The 15,192-nt window shown below is 42.4% G+C and overlaps 1 protein-coding gene across 6 annotated transcripts in view; it reads left to right on the plus strand.

Annotated features, from left to right (window-relative positions):
* The window catches only part of CASZ1 (castor zinc finger 1), a 194,614-nt gene that overhangs the window by 137,832 nt on the left and 41,590 nt on the right, over positions 1 to 15,192 (plus strand). For 3 of the 6 annotated variants that reach the window (XM_075280008.1, XM_075280013.1, XM_075280009.1), the window contains exon 1: positions 13,036 to 13,615. The exons of 2 other annotated variants lie outside the window; for them this stretch is intronic. In XM_075280008.1, coding sequence (XP_075136109.1) covers positions 13,567 to 13,615 — 49 coding nt within the window. In that variant the 5' untranslated portion in view covers positions 13,036 to 13,566. Of the gene's footprint in view, positions 1 to 3,736; positions 3,854 to 13,035; positions 13,616 to 15,192 lie in introns of those variants that run through there. One more of the 6 variants, XM_075280012.1, reaches the window with a different exon arrangement.

The raw sequence follows: 15,192 nt of genomic DNA on the forward strand, positions 1-15,192 counted from the left end.
ACACAGGTAATGTGAATATGGTCCCATACCAAAGACTTCATTTCTTTCTTGGTACCTAAAAGGTCCAATTTGTTTTTTTTTTTATGATGAGTCTTGAAGCTGGTATGACCTTGCATGTGCAGTCACATTACATTGTCTGCATCTTCCATTCATTATTACTGAGATGTTCTGCTATACAGATTTAATGTGTATGAACATATCTTTTTATTTGGAATGGGTAAGGTTCACACCCGCACTTGGATTCCATTCGGGGATTGCGTCCCCAGTTCACTTGAAAAATACAGAGAGAAAAGAACTGCAAGCATATTGGGTGGAAACCCGGCGGACACCATTACAGTCTATGGGGTCCATGGGTATTCGCTTTGTAAGCAGACAGGGTTTCCATTTTTTGGGCCCTCAAGTGGAACAGAAACCCCAGCACAAGTGTGAACCTAGAGAAAGGTTATAATAGCAGTATTACCCTTTAAGACACCTTTTGGGTGAACTATGAGATAGACCTCACCATCAAACTTTCCTATGGTCTTATTACTAGATGTATTGAAAAACCTACCCAAAAGAGTAAGCAGAGATGAAACACCCATAAGGCTTCATGCACACGACCGCAAGTGCCGGTGGAGACTCTTCCAATGGAGGGTCTGATGCTCCGTTCTGTGCCAATGACTATAAAGCAAGTCCTCTGATGCTCAATAACATTGAAATGACGCAGAAAGAAATCCGACATTGAGGTTGATTTGGGGACAGATGACACCTGCATTCTGCAACCCCCACCCCTTCAGCCTGCAAACTCAGTCTTGTGCTTGAGGCCTGTTTGGAATAAGTAACCAATGGTAAGTAGGGTCCCAAACCATAAATTACAGCAAGTAAGAGACTTTACACTCTTGTATAAATGACAAGTGAAGCAATATTTCGAATAGAGCAGATATGAGTGACGTTTCGGTCAGATGACCTTCATCAGACTCTTTAGTCTCGAATATAGACAGTGTGGGTGCAAAAGGAAAGCGTATAATATCGCAGAAGAAAGGTGCCTTGGTGTAAGTTTGGATCAAGAGACCCAACAGATGTTACGTGCCAATACTCACATACGTCTGGACATATAGTTAAGGTTATACACTGTAAATATTTCTATTTTGCAGCATTTGGTATACTGATTTTCTGCCATCTTCAGGTAATTAGACGTTTCAGGACGCACCCGGCAGCGGTCTACCTGCTGTCCCATGCTCTCAGCTGTGCCTCATGTGTCGGGTGGTGACGCGGTACAGGAGTCTGCAGTGATGTGCTGAGATTTGTTGCTAGAGAAAGGCACAACAGACAGGGAAAGTTTGGTGATTACTAGCGGCGGGAACTAAATAGCCCTGTAACTGGTATGAAGGTTAATTCATGGTCTGCTAAACACAGAAAATATGATAGGTTTGTCAGACAACAACAAAAAGAATGGAGGGGAAAGGAGGGGGAATACACAAACTAATCCAAAGCCAGCGGCTGCTGTGCCGTAGCAAACAAACATACAGCCTTGCACATACACGGTGACAGTCCTGCGACGTTGTCTCTGTTCCATGTTGTTTGTTCAGTACAAAGAGACAGTGCTTAGATTTGCTCTCTTGCTTTGTAAACAACTGTAGACACAAGGCGTATTTAAGCAATAAGAATGTAGATCCTCAGTAACATGAATACACCAAATAAGACCTCGCTGCACACCGCAAAGACATCAAGACCTTATGCTGCTACCTTGTCTGTTCTGTAGGTGAAGATGTAATGGGAAGAATAGACAACTATCATGACTATATACGCAAGGAAATGTGCTGACTTATGAATAGATGTGATGTCTTTTTCAATGACAACGTGTATACAGTACTGTGAATAATGCTTTTTTTTGTGTAAATAGTAAAGTTGTAAAAAATACATTCGGCGCATATGTCCATATGAGCAGCTTGGTGGCTCCGTGGTTGGCCCTGTTATCTTCATGTAGTGGGATCCTGGATTCTAAATTCCGCATCTGCTCTGCTTCGAATACTTTCCCAATGTCTTACCTCTGGGTACCCCGGTTTCCTTCCTTACTCCAAAAGCATTTACTGACTGATTGAGTGATAGCACTCTGTGTACAATGTTACAGAATATGTTGGAGCTATATAAACAAATAAAATGAATAATAATACCGCAAGATGTATGAGATGGCTATCACACAAACACTCTACATGTACTCTGACATGTTCATTGCACTTAAAGGAATTAACCACTGAGATCCACCATATTGTCTTCCTTCCCCCATGGTGGTTACCCCCATATACATCACATCTATGATCAGTTTAGCAGCCATTAATCTAATATGTAAAGCCCACTTAAACTTGACCATACACATTATAAATGTCAGTCAATCTTATCAGGCTCATCCTTTGAATCCATAGGATATAAGCAGTTCCAGAAGACTCCAGCAGAAGGTTATTCAGCCTTCTTCCATTGAAGTAAACAACCACATTTGCAGAATAGCTGACAGCACTTTAAAGTGTGTGGTCAACTTAAGGGGAGTCTTATCGCCTTCCTTCAAGTATGCCACAATAGTGTTATAGCACATTACAATGTTAGAGCACATTACAGTGATAAACAACATACCTTTGTTAAGTAGGTCATTTTTGTAGATTTCAAGAAAAACAATTTTGACGTTTTGTGCAAATGAAGCAGTTGGTGCACTAGCGGTGGGCCCTTAGCTCCCTGGAGTTCTGATCTCCCCACTCAGACCCCTACCATCTCCTGCTTGTGCAACCTTGTGCGGTGAGAGTTGATCCTCCTACTGCTAATACATCATTCATCCTAGATGAGCATCAAGAACATTGCTCCAACTTCCTGATCTTTATCTCCCCCCCCCCCCAATATTTCTCTACAAGGACAGATGGGAGTACTTATTAAATGGTTGAATGGGTCTTAATGTATGGCCAGTTTTAGACTAAATTCACATCTGTATCGAGATGTCCATTGTCCTGCTCCATTGTGTGACCAGAACAACGAATTGGTGGACTGATAAAATAGCTGATTCATACGGAGTCCAACGGCCCATTAAGTATAATAAGGCCTGCTGGGTGTCTGTTATTTTTAAACTGAAATCGGCTCTGATGCAGATGAGACCTTCACCTCACATGCGCTTTACATATATAGTAATCCCAACTAAGTTTTTCACAGCCAAGTTGGAAATAGATCTGTCTCCGTGTGTGTCTGTTTTCATAACTCCTGTCCTGGTAGATGTTGAGAAGAAGCCTGTATTTCCTTCTGGACCATGTTTGGCCATTTCAGATGCCTTTTAATGGATAGATAGATCGGATTGGCTGTATCCAGTCATCTGTCTGTACAGAACTTCCACCATTTTATCATCATCCACCAGTTCCTCCATCTTATGTTTTCCTTAGAATTGTGATACTGTATGTTACAGTTGGGACAGTGTTTCGGCTGACACTACACAGATGGACTGTTTTTTGCCAAGACTGAACATTTGTGTTGGGATCATTGATAGAAATAATACACCTGACACAAAGCTGTGCTGTACTCTCTGTATTTAGCAACTGTCGTATTGCAAAAGAGCCTTAAGTTTGGGAGCTTTCAACTGAAACTGATTAGTAATTCTGAAAGAAAGGCAACGATATAACAGGAGAATCAAGTCCGACCAGTTTTATTTTTATTTGAAGAAAAAAAAAACCTTTACCAGTATAATTAATGTCTGTTTATTTGCTTGTTGCCAAATGCAACTGCCCAAACTGCGTGAGCTGAAACTCCAAGTGGAAGCGGGAGCCTCGTAGGGAGCAGCAGACGAGAAAACTTGTGATGTAATCATGACATAAAGAAAGATGGTGATAGATATGAAGGAAAGGTGAGGATGGCGAATCACATACTCATTATTTTACAGTTTGCTTCGGTAGCCAAGACACACTGACAAATGTCAACAGCCGTGTGTGTATTATATGTGTGCTGTGACTCACTCAGTTTATTCTTCAGGAATGACTAGGAAATAGTAGGCTTTATGGCACTGAAGAAGCCATCTTAGAAGATGAAGTCTTCTCAGCCATAGTCTGGTAATAGTGGACTGGTTGCGCTGGGACTGTACACACGATGAGGAAGAGTAGTAGCCTTGCTGGATGTGTAGTTGAATAGGGGGTTACACTCCAGTGATGGAGGCGGTCACTTGGAATTTAGGACTTGTATTGATCACTAGGGTTGAGCGATCAGAATTGGAAAAGATCGGATTCCGATTGGCGATCGGGTAAATTTCATGATCGGGATTGGAATTCCGATCCCGATCTTTTCCGGCGGGATCGAGGTCGGGGGTTATCTCAAGATTAGCTTAACCTTATTCATGTATATATCATTAATAGGGTTGAGCAATCGGGATCGGAAAAGATCGGATTCCAATTGGCGATCGAGTAAATTTCATGATCGGGATTGGAATTCCGATCCCGATCTTTTCCGACGGGATCGAGGTCGGAGGTTATCTCAATTTCGGCTCAACCCTATTCATGTATATATCATAAATAAGGTTGAGCAATCGGGAAAGATCGGATCCCGATTAGCGATCGAGCAAATTCACGATCGCGATCAGGATTGGCTGGAAAATTGGATTTTAAAATCGATCAAGATTGGCTCAACCCTATTAATCACTTGTAGCACTGAAGTATACCTGATGGCATCCATTCAGAACCACGCATGCTCATCAGTTCCCAGAGGTGAGCAAAGTCCCTGTAGCTCCTCCTGGCAGTGACAAGCGCCCAGTCACTGGATACAGCCTTCATGTCCCCATCTTCAGATCTGTTGGGATTTATTTTTATCCAAACATGACAACTCTTTTACTTGAATGCAGGCACATCCTCTTGTAAGATCAGCAATCCTAAAAACTCCCTTGTTCTTGGTTCTGGAATGACTTGGTAACTGTCTCATCACTTGGATATTTGATGGGATTTCACTGGCAGGATCCTTCCTATAATCCAGCTAATCTTGTGTAGGATTACATGTTACATCCAGTTACCACAGAGAATTCTGACCTTTTGTCAGAAATGATTATTTATGTTCTCGCACAGCAAACAAACTGTGTGCATCCTTGGCTCTTATCGTTCCTCGTGTGCTACTATGTTAGCAGTCAGAGCACTATGTGCTGGTTCTTGCTCAGATAGGAACTCTGATGTCACAGTGACATCACACTCTGCCTCATTCTAATAGTAATAGTATGTAACATAAGTAAGGAGACTAGTGGAGAAGCGTCGGGTCCCTAATTCATGTAGCACCCCCTCCCCACAAATTCCATACCAATGACAATGAACTTGGAAGGGCTTTTGCTTTGTATTTTGCCAGGTTGTGATTGGCTAATGCTGATATAACTATTCATTTACATATTTGTCGACAACAATGAGGTTACAATTAGCATTGTACCTAAGGGCACGTGCGAGAGGTGAAGTGACAGGTATGGGTTCGGTTACACCGTGTCCTCATGCAGGGTACAGTACCGGCATAGTGACTGCTGTAATTGCAGGAGGACAGGGAGACACTGTCACATCCAGATAAGACGATGCAGGAGCACAGCCATTCAAGGTCTCATGCTGTATTTTTCACTGAAATGCAAAGATGCGCGTTTTTTTCGGGTCTTCAATTTAGCATTGGAGAATTTTATAATTTAGTAATTAAAATCTCTGATAGGCTTTAGAAATTGCAGCTAATTGAATTTAATGGGAAGATGATTTTCAATTTTATTTGATTATAGGGACCCCTGGCATTGGCATTTATGGGAAAAAAAATGGAGAACGCACTGTGTGGGCTGGGATGGCAGAATTGAATTGGGGGTAATCTGATTTTCTCATCATGGCTTTCACTATAATTTTCCTATAATTTTCCATTAGATATCTAGTTTACAAATACTCACTAAGAAGCCTAGAGAAAGGAGGCTGCCAGCTAACAGGATTATAGAGACGGAGAGGCCAGTGTGCCAACAGCGCTTATGTAAACACACTGCCACGCCTTAGTACACAAAGACAGCCTTACATACATGTACAAACTGGTACACACACTTTATACACATGCACATTACACACTACAGTATCGGAGGATTCGCACCGCACACAGAGGAGAACAACATTATTGAAAACACAGCAGGCTACCAATAAACAGCAAGAAACTCCAGCTCATTGCCATTATTTCACTGTACTTGGAGACTCTTCTTCCGTGCTTCCTTAATTGGCTCCTGTTGAAGCCTCCTGACAAATGGTTTTTTTCCTTCAGTTTTTTTCTAAATAACGTAAAATTGTTACGTGTGATCTGTAAATATTCTTCCATACATGAGGCACCTAATTGTCTACTGTACATTATGACTGTAATTCCGGAGACTGGACTGGAGCTGTGCAAGTAAAAAAGAAAGTTTTATAGTCATGGAGTAAAGCATTAGGTTTCCGTGACCCAGCTCTCCCCAGCGTATAACGTCGCCAGCTCCCCCTCTGTTTCATAGAGGAGACTAAACTGCCTAATACTAGCAACCACTATAGAGACAGTTCCGTACCCCATAGGATGCCTGACTAGCTCTTCCTTTTTGCAGGCCACTGTTGAAACCTGCTTTGGTCCTAACAAGAGAGTGAATAGTGCAGTCATACGGCAAATACCCAGAGCGCAAAGTGAGGGTTGGCCTGCATAGACATTTGCAGCCTAGGTCGGATGCAGCATTTGTCCCTGTGGGCATTCAGCAGCATTTTTGCTATCTGTGGCCTTACCCTATTTCCTTAACAGCGTACTCAGTTGTCACGATCAGCAAATCCTAAAAAGAGGATGGTGGAATTGTTCACCATTCTAAGCACAGAGATGAATTTGTACAGAAGTTCCACTTTAAGGCTGAGGCCCCACGTTGAGGAAAGGCAGCTTTTTTTCATGCAAATTTTGTCACGTTTTTTTTTTTAGCCAAAGCCAGGAGTGGATTGATTATAATTTAGAAGTATAAGGGCTTTCTATATATTTCCGATTCCATTCATAGCCATTCTTGGCTTTGGCTCAAAAAACTGCAACAAAATCTGCAACAAAAAAGCTAGGGGGGGGACTTAGCCTAAGGCTGGGGCCCCATGTAACATAAGCGCTGCAATTTTGCCATGTTGGCAGAAAATGCAGCATTTTACCGTCCCTGTAAACTGGATGGTATTCTGGTTAACCCCATCCAAGCATTGTAGAAAAAAAATTAGCAGTGGAAATTCTCCGTTTCGAAAAACGCTTGCATTTTTGTAAATCACAGCATGTCAATCATACCTACAGAAACGCTAGTGTTTTCTGTATAGGTGTAATGGAATAGGAAAGTCCACAGAGGAAAACTCTGTAGACTTTCTCTGTGGGAAAAATCACAATTAGTTTCCACCGTGGTTTTTCCCGTAGCACTTTTTCACTACAAAAACTGTGGCAGAAATATCATGTGAAGGGGCAACATGGTGGCTCAGTGGTTAGTACTGCAGCCTTGCAGCGCTGGAGTCCTGGGTTCAAATCCCGCCAGGAACTACATCTGCAAGGAGTTTGTATGTTCTCCCCATGTTTGCGTGGATTTCCTTTCATTCTACAAAGGCATACTGATAGGGAAAAAAATGTACATTGTAATCCCTATATGGGGCTCACAATCTACATTTAACAAAAAAGAAATGTCACATGGGGCCCTGGCCTGCATTATGGTGACCCAGGATCTCTGAAAAAATACCGTATATACTCGAGTATAAGCCGACCCGAATATAAGCCGACCCCCCTAATTTTACCACAAAAAACTGGGAAAACTTATTGACTCGAGTATAAGCCTAGGGGGGGGAAATGCAGCAGCTACTGGAAAATTTCAAAAATTAAAATGGTCAGAGTTTTTGGGTGCAGTAGTTGCTGGGAAAGGGGAGGGGTGTTTTGGTTGTCTGTCTGCCCCTTCCCTGAGCTTGAGGACTGGGTTTTTTCTTCCCCCCACTTCAGTCTGGCTGAATATAGGGGATCTGCAGTGCTTCTATTAACCCCTTCCCGACGGAACAGGAGCACTGCAGATCCCCTATATTCAGTAGACCGGGCACTTTCAGACACAGGGATACCTAATGTGTATGTGTTTCACAGTCATTTTCTACTTTTGTATGTATTCTAGGAAAAGGAGTGTTTTAGAACTTTTATGTTTTTAAAATCTTTTTTTTTTTTTTTTCTTTTGCACTATTTTATGGGAGATTCTATACATTAATATTGTGGCTGGTCATAGACTCCCTCCTAAAAAAAAAAAAAAAAAAAAATTTTTTTTTTTTTTGCTGACTCGAGTATAAGCCGAGGGGGGCTTTTTCAGCACAAAAACTGGGCTGAAAAATTCGGCTTATACTCGAGTATATACGGTAACCCAAAACATAATTGTAATCGAGACTAGGCTTTAATTTGTATGGTCCAAACATGTTGAAATTGTATGACTTCATGTGGTCTCTTTATGAGACAGGGAGCAGGGTTGCTTATTACTTTCATTGTTATACTGTCTGATCTGTACTGAACGTGATTCTAGGTTTACATCTATACAGATTTCTGAGCAATCCGACCGTGAAACTGCAATGAGTCGCCGTTTATACAGATACTAATTCTCATTTTCCTCATCTGTTACAATCATCCTGAATATTCCCTATAATGGAGTTGTGTGTCAGATATCTTTCAGATGCCGTTTACACACTACAATCATTGTGATTTTTTTCCCCAATTTTATTTCTATCAGATCAGCTAGCCATTTACACACCAATTTATCTTGAGACTAGAATAAAAGAACAGTAAATGTTCTGATATCTGTATGTGGAAAAGCTCCCTAAGGCCGGGGCCCCACGGACCGGAAACGCTGTGATTTGCCCGCAGCGGAGACGCTGCAGGAAAAATCGCGGCGTTGTACAGTGCAGGCAAAGTGGATGGGATTCATGCGAATCCCATCCCCACTTTGCGGAAAAGATCGCAGCATGTCAATTATACCAATTATACCTATGGAAACGCCGGCGGCTTTCTCATATATATAATGTTAAGAGAAAGTCCGCAGAGGAAAACTCTGTGAATTTTCTCTTAAAAGCGCTACAGAAAGAACTGCAATGCGTTGAAGCCGCAGTTCTTCCCGCAGCGCTTTAGTGCTGTGGATACGGCCCGTAGGGCCTTAGCCTAAGGCTAAGGCTCTGTTCCCATGGAGTAAAGCGCCGCTCATTCTGACACGTAAACACGTGTCAGAGTGAGTGCAGTAAAACTGAATCCCATTGACTTAAATGGGTTCGGTCTTACACACGCTACCCATTGAACTCAATGGGAGGCTTTTTTACCTATTGCTTTCAATGTGATACGCGCTTATCACATTGAAAGTAATAAGTAAAAAAGCCTCCCATTGAGTTCAATGGGTAGCACGCGTAAGTCGGCACCCATTGAAGTCAATGGGATCTGTTTTGAAGCACCTCACTCTGACACCTATTTACTTGTCAGAATGAGCAGTGTGTTACTCCGTGGGAACAGAGCCTAAGGGCACACCTAGCGATAACAAAGCTAAAAAACTTTGTTGGTACTATAAAACACAGAGCTTTTTTCTGCTGTATTTCTGCAACTGACAGAAAGTGAGCTCATACTGCTGTATTTCTGCCTCAAAAACAGCTCCAAAAACACCTAAAATATTCATCCATTGACTTCAGTGGGTTGTCAGCTACTTTCTAGCTAAAAAAAAAATACTCCATATCCAATTTAAATCAATAAGATGCCTCAAAAAAAGGCTTTAAAAAAACTAATAAATAAAAAGCACTTAAAAAATGTATTTACTGATAGAAGCTACTTTATCAAGCTTGATAAAGGCTAAGGCCCCAAGTAATGAAACGCAGCTCAAATAATTGTGAAAAATGCATCAGAAACGCATTGTATTTTTCTCAGCAGTGTTTTTCATTGAGTTTTTGTTGCGTTTCTCACTTCGTATTTTCTTCTCCTATTAAATATAGGGAAAACATTTGTGATTCTGCATCTAAACTTGTTTTTGAACTCTTAGCTTTTCCGCTGCTTTTTTCCTGCAATATGTGTACTGTAAAATACAGTTTTTCCGCTGTGTTTTTACAGCAGCCACAAATGTTGCATTTGGGAATGTGAGGTCTTAGGGCGGGTTTAAACCTGCGCCCAGTCTCCGTTTTGCAGGTTTCCGTTTCCTGCCTGAGAAACTGGATAGGAGACGGAAACTGGCAGGCAGTTTTCAAACCCATTCATTTGTATCTGGTTTTCTTTTTAACTGGACACAAAGTCAGACATGCAGGAAAAAAACGGTGTTAAAAAAACGGTTTCGCCACGGAGAGCAGAAGACGCTCACTGGCGGACACTGAATGCCGGGTTTTTTCTGCCAACAGAAAACGGAAACCTGCAAAACGGAGATCAGGCGCAAGAGTGAACCCACCCTTAGCCAAAAGGATAAGTGGGATTCTGTCCTAACCATGTCCGTCCACTACTTTTCCAGTCTGTGCAGTGTATGGACTAAACTCCACTACAATGTTTGCAGTTCTGTAGATGAGGCAGGGAAGGTATTTTCAATGGCTTTAGTGTAAAAGCAATCTTATTCCAACCCCTTTATATTTTCCCGCTGTCAATTGTCCACTTACTTTCCTGACATGTTGACAGATCTCGTTTCCACTGGTTCCAGCTCATTGCCCCAAGTCACACCTTATCCAGGGACGATGTTACCGCTACAATTGTTATTTCTTTCTAAGTCCTGTCAAACACAGTGCACGTGCAAGTAAAGAAAACAGCAGGTCTGTAATAGGAGTAACAAAGTGACTGAACTTGGACAAAGTGACTGAAAAAGCTGAACATGGCTAATGTCTAGTATAGGACGCAATCTGATCATGTAGTTATGGTAGAGCTGGTCAATATGCCATAAGAGGTGTTTGTGGAAACCAATAGGTTGATCTAGAAATTTTATAAAGAATTGCTTCTTTAATAGGACCCTTTCAGTCATTTTAACCCCTCACAACTGCTGACAACGCTAGACAGGCGATATGTAATGTACTTAAATAACATCTAGGTGAATGGACATAGTAGTATAACCAAGAAAAGGAGTCGTGATCGGTGTCACTCAGGGTCGCAAGTATCCCCGCACAGAATGCCCCAACTACTCTCTGTTCTGAGTGACTATTCTACCAGTCTCCTGGATAGACACCCATAAACAGAAAAGAGGGAGCGTAGAGGCTGCAAAGAGTCCAAGGCGCAGTAACAGAACTAGAGGAAACAATCAATCATGGTGGAAAATAGATGAATACACCCTTTTCTCAGTCATACAGCTCTTATGACCATTACTTACTATGCTTTAATTGCTTTGCCTATCTAGTGGTATAAGGAGCTTTGCAGGTCTTAACTGCTGATCTACTTCCTGTGACAATATTGGTCATGTGAATAGACCCCGTTCACAGACATTGAAATTAATTGTTAAAAAAAATGTCCGTCGCATGGCCGATTTTCACTGTCAGATGAATTTAAGGGTAACTATTAGTAAATCTTGGCCATTGTTCCTAGTCCTGGGACTGTATTTTTGAAAATGCAGCTTTTCCACAGTGTTTTCTTTTGCACAATGTGTGGATGAGATTAACCAGAATCTCATTCACTTTGCTGGTACAAGGAAAATGTTTGTTTTTGTACCGTGTTAGCCAGTGGGTAGGAAATATAAAAAAACTAAAAACTTGAGAGTCTTTAGTAGTTGATACTAGAGATGAGCGAGTACTGTTCGGATCAGCCGATCCCACACGCGGGGGGTTAAGCGGCCGGCCGCCGTCAAAGCGGAAGTACCAGGTGCATCCATTCATCTCTATGGAGCGTGCTGTTCGGATCGGCTGATCCGAACAGTACTCGCTCATCTCTAGTTGATACCTTTTTTAATGGCTAACTAATAATGATGGTAGATTACAACGTTTCAAAGCGCTCGGCTTCTTCTTCAGGTACAAAAAAAATACATACAGCAGAAATGTCGGGTTTTCCAAAACCATCTCAGTTTCGGAAATTGCAGCATGTCAGTTATTCCTACGGAAACACTGGTTTCCCTATAGGTATAATGGAAGTGCTGTGAGATAAAACGCAATGCATTGCTGACACAGTTTTTCCCGCAGCACTTTTTTGCTGCAGCCCACAACATGGGGCCTTAACCTTCAATGGAGAGAGCCAGGCCCCAGCTTTATTCCTATCCTTCCCATTGAAACCTCATACATTCCCTAGGTGAGGGTGTCGGAGACATCTCATTACTAGTTTTGGATAGAATACCCCTTTAAATGAATCATTTGGTTATATAAGATAAAGAAGAGAAGACACACACATGACACAGTCTGCACACCTGCATCACAAAAAAAAGCTGAAAAAGTTGTGAATATTCCAGATGGTTAAATTTGTAGGAAACGTGAATTAAACATGTGGATTCTGGTAAATTATTCTTTCCTGCCACCGATTCAGTATTGACAACTTCATATGTACAGAATAGACCTCAATGACTGATAAATAATGATCGGCCTCCGATGTCATAATACAGGATGTTGTGGTCATACTTATAACCCTGTGTGAAAACGGAAATAAAGAGGTAAAGTTACAGTATGTCAGACCAGGGAAGCGCCTACACATGTAGCTGACTTCTGGGTGCTGCAGTCCAGTATGGGGGATAGGGTCATACAATCGCCCGGATTGTCATTTACATAACATTCGCCATCTCCCCTAAATTTCTGCGGACAGCAAAGATTAAACACAGTTTATCCCCATGTATTTATTTGACAAAGTGCTCGGGGGATAGATTATTATAATGTAATCTCTTACTTAGTGAGATTTTTCTCCACAGTTTGCGGGAAAGTATCTGCACCTGGATTTTATGCGTATTACAGACATTTGGAATTTATTAATGTCTCAGTAGAGCAGTAGATGTGAAAATGACTTCATTCTGCCATCTTTTTTAATTGTTGCTTTTTATCAAGCCTGGTTTACGTTATAGGAAAGACAGTTGTAATAGTTGCTAATGATTGTAAGTCCTGTGTCTGTGTGCGGTGGGCACAAGCTGGCATTTGGAGTGGGTGGGTGTGTGATGGGTCAGTACAGGGCTCCTGCGGTGCTGGTGCATTGGGGGACACTGGTAATGAGTGTGTCCTGTGTGTTTGGGAATGTCTTGTGCCGCCTCCGCTGTCAGGGACTCCATGCTCTGGGAACAAGCCTGTGTAGCAGGAAGGACAGCCCCTGAGAGAGCGACACACTGATAGGGCAGCCTGAGTCTCTGTGACTGGGCTTGTGTGTGTCTGTGTGTGTGGTTTTTTTTTTTCTCCTTGCAAACTCCATGCTGGGAGCTCATTCACTTCACATCTACCTCTGAGGCAGCGCAGTTCAGAGAGAAGCAAATCCACACACACAGGGAAAGAGGCAGGGACACTGTGTGATCTTTCACCTGCCTTCTAACCAGTTGGTAAGGCCAGGAGGAGGCGTTGCCATTGCTGCTGTGCCAATCCTAGCTTGCCCGCCTGCTCCACTGACAGAGCTCCCACAGACACACACAGTGACATCAGTCAAACAACTTGTGATCCGGGAAGCAAATCAGCCTCAATTAGATACTAATTAAGTATTATGAAAGTTGATTATTTAAGTGAATTCAGCTTTGGATTCTCTGACTATGGTGAGTACCTGCCACTTGTTCTCTCTTTTCCTCTAATATGTCGTAGAAGTTTTAATAAACAAGCTTTTGTGTGTTATTTTGCATTGTGTCTCTTCCTGACTCACCGTGTCGTTTCACTCTGACTACAGCTATTGTTTGTCTATAGTTTCTGTTTAGCGTTATGTAGCGAAGCGTCAGAGCCCCCCCTCGTCCCATTATAGGGGCACCGCTGCCTGTAAAAGTTTTGCGGCTGTCACAGAGGGCACTGCATTGTGCAGAGTTACTTGGGGCTGTAAGGAGACAGTGTCGGTGACTAGTTCAGGAGAGGTGATCTCAGGCGAGCGGATCAGTGTCTTGAGGAGGAGATGGAAGGGGCAAGTTCCTTGGTTGCTAGTCTTATAAAGTGCTTTGTGGTTGCTATTCTTATAGCCTGCCGTACTGGGTGACTTGTATAGTAGAGAGGGATGTGCTACGGGAAGGCTTGTTTCGTCTTATTCTGTCCCAGGTTCTGGTACTTCTGGTTTTATTTGTAAGAGTCTGTGTAAGCTGATAGGAATGCTATTAATGTGGGACAAGGCAGTGGCCGCTGTCAGGAGTCATCATTATTGTCATTTCATATTTTATATTCGGGAGGATCCCTGTTTGCTCCTCTTGTCTTGAGCTCAGGTGGAGGTAGCGCTGGAGAAGGGGCAGCAGTCAGTCAGATAGTCAGGCAGGCAGTCGCTGGCAGTTGAACCTTGCAGGCATTGTCTGCAGAGACGGTTACAGCAGCACATGTGCTGAGGGGTTTCCGTGGTGACTGTGATCACACCCAGGAGATCACGGTTTCAGATTTAAGACAAAAAAAGGAACGCTGTCTTCTGCTCCGAACATCGTCCTTATGACAAGCCCTGTACGAGCCGGGGGGCTTCCTACTTTCTCATCTCCACTTTTCTCTGTGATGGAGAACTCAGTGTCTTCATATAAAGCAGGATATTGTTATCGTAACGTAAAATTTTGCATTGACTTTGGCAGCGCCATGACTAAACTTTCATGTATCATCCATTATTTATTAATGTGGCAGTGTGCATAGTGCCGGACAAATGACTTAAGTGCTGGAGAGTGATGGATATGTTCAGTGTCAAAGACAAAGACCCCGAGCCAGCGTCATGTGTGCAACATGTGTCTGTACAGTTGTCGCACTACAACTCTCATCGTACACACGTCTTACAGATTAGTTATATCTGCTGTATAGGTGACAAGTGTAGACTATGTAATAGGGATGAGACGCTGGACCACACCGTGACAAACTTCTCTGCTATCCTACGGTATATTCACCCTGTAATATTTGCATTGTTTTGTCATGTATTTACCAAGTTTTTACTTAAAATTTGTTAGAATTAATATCACAGCTGATGTGTGTTGTGATAAAGTAATTCCATATTTCGGCATAGAATTATGGTCGCTTTTATTCAGTAGGCAGAGGTTAATGTTACTATTGGATTCTGCACCGGTGAGATATATAATGTTATTGCTAGGACGGGGTGCTAGATTTACCCCGCTGGTGAGTGACAGGGATGAAGGTTGTGGTGTTCTGGGCCTACGTCCACACATGTCCC

The sequence above is a fragment of the Leptodactylus fuscus genome, chromosome 6 (assembly GCF_031893055.1).
Source record: "Leptodactylus fuscus isolate aLepFus1 chromosome 6, aLepFus1.hap2, whole genome shotgun sequence".
Taxonomy (NCBI): Eukaryota; Metazoa; Chordata; class Amphibia; order Anura; family Leptodactylidae; genus Leptodactylus; species Leptodactylus fuscus.